Below are 8601 nucleotides of genomic sequence, written 5' to 3' on the forward strand. Positions count from 1 at the left end.
ATTCTTCAATGCAGATTCATCATTGCTGCAATTTTTATATTCAGATACCTTTTGTTTGCATAAAAATTGCACTGCCTCGGTATAAGATTGTTACTATGGCATTTGCTCTTTATATTCTCCTGGTGTTCTGCACCATCACATTCCTAGACAGGAATCACAGCTAAAAGGTTTATTTCTCTAATTGCTTTTCTTTTCTTCTGTTCACAGACCCTGTTCCATGGGATTGCAATAATTGGGAGCATTTTGCTGTACTTCGTTTTCTCATCCATCTACAATGCAACCTGTGTCCTTTGTAACCATCCCACAAATCCCTACTGGATTATGGAGATGGAATTTTCAGAGCCAAACTTTTATTTTACAATCATTATTACGCCAGTCGTAGCACTTCTCCCAAGGTTTGACCAATGTTTTTTTCTTACTTGTTCTTGTATGAGGTGCCACTCAATAACTAGATTACCAGACCGAGGATTACAAAATTTGATTAAATGTTGTTCCAGGAAACAGAAAGCCTTATCTCTACAGTATGGTATTATTTAAGCAAGGTCTTAATCGGATGTTGCAGATAAGACAACCGGTACCATGTAAAGTCTGATTTCCAGAGAAACGTTCCAGCAGATGTATCCTTACTAGTCTGGTTTTTTTCCCCATTCTCCACAAAAACCTGCCAGCCAAGAGCCAGTTCTTTGGTATAGCTGTCATTTTATGGACAAGAAGCTTAAAAACCCTTGACAGCCCACACCCTTTAATGCAGTACAACTTTCTCTGTACAGTTTGGGAAAATTGAGTTGACATGCCTTGCTAAAACATAAAAGCTTTGTTGTGTTGTGTGATGCCTTCCTTTTTTCTCTCTCTCTTTTGAGAGGCAACCCTTGAGTACTTCAAAGAAAAAAATATGTTTCCATGTTACAGCTGGTGTCACAGCTCAGACTTCTCCAGCTGTCATATGATCCTTAGAAATAGCACAAAGATCAACTATCTGCTTCTCCCTCTTAACACCCAAGGTCTAAGGGTTATGAAAAGAATTCCCTCTGGAAGCCTTATTCTTCATGAGTCCCGCTTTAATCTCTTACTACAAAACACACATTGATTTGAGGGCAGAACATTTTAACATTGCATTCCTATGAATTTTCTGTAAAATGAGAAAGTTTTTTTGCTTATTGTAAAACTAATATTCAGAGTGAGGTGGCCCAGAAAGTAGCTGCAATAACAGAAGGAAGCTTGAACGAATGCATCCAAATGTATTTATAAATGTTGGTTAGTATTAACGCAAGCAAGCCTGGATAAACTTCAGAGTTGTTCACTTTTTTCTTCTTCTTTTCTGATATAACTGTAAGAAGAGCAGAAGTTTCCCCTTCTTTTCATAACAGATCACCAATATCCAAATCCAGACAAAAGTATGGATAATACTATCCGAAATAAGAAAACTTCAAAATGTCGTTTATGAAGCTGCCCTATTTCAAAACAACAGAATAGGCCTCATGTACATATGACTCTCCAAGACATTTGGGGCAACTGAAAATTTCTCATCTTGCTATTGCTGTTGATTTACTGCTATTCTGTCACTGCACCTGTGGCAACATTTCCCATGAGTCCCTGCATTTGTCACCTTCCAGCTGTTACCACTAATGTTGTATAGAATGTAGGCTGCCATTACTGCTTCTTCTGCAGCTTCTTCATGCCAGAACCAAGAGGAACCTTCTGCACATCTGTGTATTTGGAATCAGTTGCATTTTATTTATTTATTTATTTATATGCAGTCCTTCTCCGGAGACTCAGGGCAGTTTACAATGCATTAAGCAATAGCCTTCATACTTTTGTATATTTTTACAAAGTCAGCTTATTGCCCCCACAAACTGGGTCCTCATTTGGTTTGCTATCTTGCAGAGAGAAATGGGGATTTTAAAATATACTCAGAAGTCACAGATCTCTTGAGTTGAGCCATAAAAAGAAGTGAGGATGGACTAATCAAGGGCAGAAAGGACAGAAGAGTGATGGTGGACTTGGTAGAAGCTGTGACGGTTTAACATACCCTTCCCTGCAATCTCGACCACACTAAGATTGCTGGAATGGGAAAACCATGATATCTGTTTATAGCTATAGAGAAATATACTTATCATGGGCTATGATACACAGACTAGCATTACTAAACCATTTTTTTCCTGAAACATAGCAGCTGGCCCTAACACAGTTGAATGGCAGTTTGTAGCTGTCCGTAATCACCAAACAAAACCCTAACCTAGGAACTGGCAAGCTGATATATTCTATACATTCTGGATTGTATTTCCAAATTATCTTGGTATGTCTGAACTGATGTGAGTTATACCTTATTTGTTCAGATAGTACCAAGTTACCTATGCATGGCACCACTGGCATGGCAGGTAGATGGAAACTACCTTTTTTTTTTAATTAAAAGATTTATAAATTTTATTAAAACACAAATTTGACATTTACACAACATACGACATATAAATAGCTTATCCATTTTAAGCATTGTTTCATAGTGGTCTTCCATCTGATATTTTATACTTCTTCCCCTATTTCTTAGTCTAATACTCCTTCTTTTTCCCCTCCTCCTCCTTTTCTTCTCTTTTTTTCCCGCTCTTTCCCCCTGTAAAGATCTATATATTTTGATTATATCTTTACTGTTTTACATTTCTACATTCATATTATATACATAATTATACCACTCAATACATATATATATATATATATATTGTATTTCTGTTCTTTTCTCCTTGTATTTATTTTTCTTTATTGATAGTATTAAGCCAATTATACCATTTATTCCATATTCTGTAGTAGTCTGTCTCTTCTTTTTCTTTAATTTCTTTTGTTAATCTGTCCATCTCAGCGTATTCTAAGATCTTATCTATTAGTTCTTCTTCAGTTGGGATTTTTTTTTGTTTCCAATTTTTTGCATATGTTATTCGTGCTGCTGTTAAGATATGTAGCATCAAATATTTTATTTCTTTGGGATATGGATTTGTAAAGATTCCTAACAGGAATGTTTCTATTTACTGTTTTGTTATTTGTTCTATCCATTTCTTAATGTTCAACCAAATTTTTTTTGCTGCCGGGCACGTCCACCATAGATGATAATAAGTTCCTTGCAATTTCTTACATTTCCAACATGTTGCACTATTGTTCGGGTGTATTTTTCCCAGCCTTGTCGGTGACAGATGCCATCTGTAGAACATCTTCAACTGATTCTCTTTGTATGCCACCGCTAGTGTTAATTTTGCATTCACTTGCCATAATGTTTCCCACTTCTCCAAATCTATTGTGTACTTAAAATTTTGCGTCCATTTGATCATTGTATCCTTCACTGTTTCCTCCTCCATTTTATATTGTAATAAAAATTTATAAGTTTTGCTAATTAGTTTCTCTTCTGATTCTAATATGATTTTATCTAGTTCTTGTTTCTCTCTATGGATTTCGTATGCTTTTATATGTTCCTTGTGTTTAGATTGAATTTGTGTGTAAGTCCACCAGTCGATTTCTCTATTTAGGTCTGTTTCCAATTGTTGTTTTGATTTCAGTTTTCCTTGTTGTTCAATTAAGTCTTTGTATCTTATTACTTTTTAAAGTTCTGTTAGATTTGGATGTCTTACTGCTTCTAGTGGTGAAAGCCAGATCGGTATTTTCGTGTAATGCTGTTTTTTAATTTTTAACCAAATTTGTAATAGCGCATTCCTTATTGTGTGTCTTTTGAAATAGGTATGTGTTTTGTGTCTCTCATCCCAGAGGAATGAATGCCAATCCACTTGTATTTCATGTCCTTCAATTGTTAATATTCTATTATTTTTTAATTCCATCCATTCTTGTACCCAGGATAACACAGCCGCTTGATAGTAAATTTCCCATTCAGGGAGTGCTGTTCCTCCTCTATCATTTGTATCTTGTAATAGTTTAAGTTTAATTTGTGGACGCTTATAAATTTGGATGTTATTTTATTGAGTGTTTCAAAAAAGTTTTTTTCTAATTTTATTGATATGACCTGAAATAGAAATAAGAGTTTTGGTAAAATATTCATTTTAATGGTGGAAATTCTTCCCATTAGTGATAACTGTAAGTTTCTCCAATTATCTAAAACTACCTTTTTGACCCATCTTTTGTGACACTAACTTTTGTAAAATTATGAGTTTCCTCATACTAGCTTTTGTTCCCTTTTTGTACCTTTGTGTGCTTTGCAAAAAGTGCCTTTGGAACCCATACTGTATGTATAGTATTTTAGAACTGTTCTCTGTAGAAAGTGGAATCTTTATATGAATGACTAACTAAAAACATAATTCACGTTATACTTCATCTACCACCTATAAAATGAGTGAGAGTGATAGCTTATTATTGGAAAAATAACTGTGGTTTTCTTTGCTTTCCCTAGATATCTTATATTGGCTTTGCAAGGGACTTTCAAGATATCTTGCATCCTGAAAGCACAACAACTAGAGAAGTTGCCAAAAGAACAACAGGACTGGGAAATACAGAAATGGAAGCTGATAAAAGAAGGCCCAGCAATCCACAGTAATGACTCTAGTCAACTCAGTGGAAATATTTGTGATCATGCAGCATTTGGGCTTCCTGAGACCAATGTTCTTGAGGGCCTTGGGCCTCTGCAGAAAGAAATGCTTGAAGAAAAGACTTTGAATGAGGAAGCCAAGGATGATGCCAAAAGATGCATCCAGGAAGAGACTGGACAATTTACAGCTGTGGAGCCATTTACTGGCCAAATCCCCCAGAACACTGGAAGTTCTGCTGAGCGAAGCCATCGGAGGTCTGTGAGTGCAGTGACTTTGTGAAGGAGGCACGGCTTTCGAAGGGGAAAAGTAAAAACAGACTCACTCTCCACAAATAAAAGCAATGGAAGGAAAAATAGAATTCCTTTTTTATGTTAGATAGCAGCAATGTCCAGATGGGAGACCTAAAATAAAACTTCATCAGTATACCGAGAAACTGTGTTTTGACTGTACAGTGCAAGACATCTTGGATGCATATGACTATATATTTCTTGTGGGGGGGAAAGGGTTCAAATCAGGGGTGAAATGCTCCCGGTCGATCCCATAGCGATGGCAGGTGGTGGTTCGGAGAACCGGTAGCAAAAATCCCTGCGCCCCCCCCCCCACCATGCCCAGCTGAGTCGCACGATCATCAGAGGCTTTTTTTTTTTTACTTTTAAAAGCATTTTTCTACAACCTCTTCCGATGGAAAAATGCTTTTAAAAGTAAAAAAAAAAAAAAAAAGCGGCTCAGCTGGGATCATCAGAGGCTTTTCAAAGCATTTTTTTCTGCAACCTCTTGCCGAAGAGGTGGTTAAAAAAATGCTTTGAAAAGTCTCTGGCAACTCCCAGCTAAGTTCCTGATCGGCAGAGCGGCTTTTCAAAGCATTAGAAAAAATGCTTTGAAAAGTTTAAAAAAAAAAAAAGTTGGCCACGCCCACCCAGTCACATTACCCCCACCACCAAGCCACAGAACCGGTAGTAACAGATTTTACATTTCACCCCTGGTTCAAATAGCTTGGAGGACAATTGCACAAGATTTCCTTTGTGGGGACTTAAAAATAGACAATATTTGTGGAGAAGGGCTGTTTCTTTTTACCAATGAAATTTCAGAATCATGCCACATTACTGATGAGTAGGAATTAAAACTGCAACATCTTAAGAGTAAAATTATCATGTTTAAAGGTATAAATAAATAAGCCATTATTCTAGATATTTTAAGTGGGAATCCAAAACTGTTTTGTGGGAGGGGTGTGTGTGTAAAGAAATCTGAAATATTTATTTATTTATTTATTTTATTTTATTTTTATTCAATTTGTATCCCGCCCTTCTCCTAGTGGACTCAGGGCAGTGCACAGCCAGAACTAAAACACATACCAATACAAAATTTAAAAATTTTAAAAGAATTATATGACTTTGGCCCAAAATTTAAAACATTCAAACTAAAACCCATTGACAATTTAAAAGGCTAAAAAATATACTGTATATACATATTTATTTATTATTTATTTATTTTGTCACATTTCTATGCCGCCCAACTCCCAAGGGATTCTGGGCGGCTTACAACAAAGAATAAAACAATGCGAACAATCCCATAAAAAAATGGGATATATGTAATATATGTTGCATATATGTATATGTGAAAGACTGCACATGCCAAGTTATTCTTCATTGGTCAGACAGTTGTTTAGTTCTTTTAGGTAACTAGCAACCTAGTGACCTAATTCCATACCCTCTGGAATCAGCTGCCCCCCAGAGATAAGGAGAATCCAAGACCTCGGTGCCTTCCACCATGCCCTTAAAACCTTCTTTTTCCAGCAAGCCGGGCTGGCCTAACACTTTTTAAAATGTTTTTAATTGTCTGTTATTATTTTTAATCATGGGGCCAAATTTATATATATCTTTTTAATTGTATTTTAATGTTTGTAGTTTATGTTTTTACTTGGCTGTTCACCACCCTGAGTCCTTAGGGAGAAGGGTGGTATACAAATTTTAAAATAAATAAATAAATAAATATTTGGAAGTAATGATTTCTGGGGAATTATCATCCAAGATAAATATTTTAAGAGCTTTACCTCTTCTTTGAATGAGATGCCAAGGAAGGAAGATGGACCGTCGATCAGGTGTCTAGGAAACAAAGAGAATTCCTATGATGAGAGACTGAAGGAAGGAACCAAGCCGTTTCAGCCTTGAGAAGACTGAAAGGAGCATAATTGCATTGTTTGAATAGCTAAAAGAACCCACCAAAGCAGGGGAGGGTTTCAAAACCTTTCACTACCGGTTCGCTCGGTCATGTGCGCATGCACCGCTTCTGCGCATGCACAAAAGCGTCCAGGCGGGTGGGTGGAGCCTCCCGCCACCACTACAAGTTCACCCAAACCGGGGCAAACTGGTAGCAACCCACCATGCACCAAAGGAAGTCCAGATCTGTTCTCTATCACCTGGAATTATGAATTTAAGATGTGAGAAGGCAATTTTGGTTGAATGTTACAGGAAAAAAGAATTCCTAACAGTAAGAGCTTTTCAATGGGGGGAGGGAAAGAGGAGATACATCTTTACTCTAAACGTGTCAAAGCAGGATATGCTTTCATTTTCCACACTGAATAAAGATTAGGTTACATATTCCAAATAACCCTATTGTCTGGATTCACAAGAATGACAGCTGACTTCTCAGACTGGGAATACTCATACTGTCATCCCAAGCAGAATCAGTACCAGAGACATGACTTCTGTCACACGCAAGCCTCTTCTTCTCTTTCTTAAGAAAAAGCCTGCTTTTTAAAAATAATAATAATAATAACAGGAAAACAGAAAAAGCTGTTGCAAGACTTCTGATAAAAGGTTGGAATTTCTAGGCTGGAGAAGATCCAGATGAAAACAGAGCACTTTGTTTTGGGATTCTGAATACCCCTAAGCAAAAAAGAAAAAATTTAAGCAAAAGATGTATTAATTATTAATTTATTCTGTCTGTGTCTGTCTAAGTTGAATATTATTTATATCTCTACCCAAGTTCATAAATTCAGCATATAGCGGGTTTTGTTAAGATCAATTTTTTCCCCTGATGAGAAATTCTCTGAGCTTGATAAAAACTCAGAGCCTGGTGAGTTTATAATATAGTAATACCATTGCTGTAATTCCCTTTTAAAGTTATTGCTGTCCAATAATTTGAGAATTTGTGACTTTACCTCTTTCAAAATGTTAACATTTTAATATCTAACGTTTAAAAAGAAATTACAGTTATTATCATTTTTTTAAAATAAACTTTGCTTTTTGTTTATCTCTGGTACTGTATGTCTCCCAAGAAAGGGCTGAAACATTGTTCATATACCTCAGTATTATGTAACCAGCAGGCAACACTACAGCACTTATTTGCCTTTCTGTTTGCCAGAAAAGGTGCAAAATATGGGAACCCTTGTTTTCTTCACACAAAAGGTTGAAAGGAGCATCCCAGGGGAGGTGCCCCCTTGAAAGATGCATGGTGGCAATGGGAACTACCAAATCTCTAGGCAGAATAGAAGATGGTGTCAGGGTGAAGCCCCAGACTGTTTATAAGAAAGGATATCTGAGGCCTTTAGTCTTAAACCTTACAGACTCAATCCTCTTCCAATATTGTAATTTTTACACTATAGATCTGGTTCCGTAGATTTTCATCAGTATCTTGTCATGGATAGATAGCCTCCTTAGATGGGATTAGTTGGAGCCAATAATCTTTGCAGAGAGGAGGAACTGGCCCACCCCAAGTTCAATATAGATCCAAAAAAGATTTTCAGATAGTTTCGTGGAATTCCCCCCCCCAAAAAAAAGTTGGGAGCACTATATTAGCCTCTGGAATACAGATTGATCAGGGCATTAACCTGGATTGCCTCAGAGCAGCTGCTCCCTGTCCACTGACCCTGTATAAGCCCTTGGTTCTCTGAAGTACTTCAGGAAACGAAGTACATGAAATGATGGCTGGACCAATATTGGTAGAACATGAGAAGCAAGTATGCCTGGATATGGGTCTGAGCTCAAAATGGAGCCTCACTTCTTTTTTATCCTTGTTGCATGTATGGAGTGCCAGCCAGTCCCACTATTCAGAACATCTTGGATCTTGTTAGGGATGGGCGGAT

General features: G+C 36.9%; 1 protein-coding gene across 2 annotated transcripts in view; it reads left to right on the forward strand.

The window, feature by feature from the left end:
- ATP10B (ATPase phospholipid transporting 10B (putative)) overlaps positions 1–4849 on the forward strand; it is a 71690-nt gene extending 66841 nt beyond the window's left edge. For both annotated transcript variants that reach the window (XM_070934309.1, XM_070934310.1), the window contains 2 exons: positions 208–395; positions 4382–4849. In XM_070934309.1, coding sequence (XP_070790410.1) covers positions 208–395; positions 4382–4796 — 603 coding nt within the window. In that variant the 3' untranslated portion in view covers positions 4797–4849. The remainder of the gene's footprint in view (positions 1–207; positions 396–4381) is intronic.
- Positions 4850–8601: the final 3752 nt, after the last annotated feature.

Source organism: Pituophis catenifer, unplaced genomic scaffold (assembly GCF_029215685.1).
Source record: "Pituophis catenifer annectens isolate HBS135680 unplaced genomic scaffold, rPitCat1.0.hap2 SCAF_2, whole genome shotgun sequence".
In the NCBI taxonomy this organism is placed as follows: Eukaryota; Metazoa; Chordata; class Lepidosauria; order Squamata; family Colubridae; genus Pituophis; species Pituophis catenifer.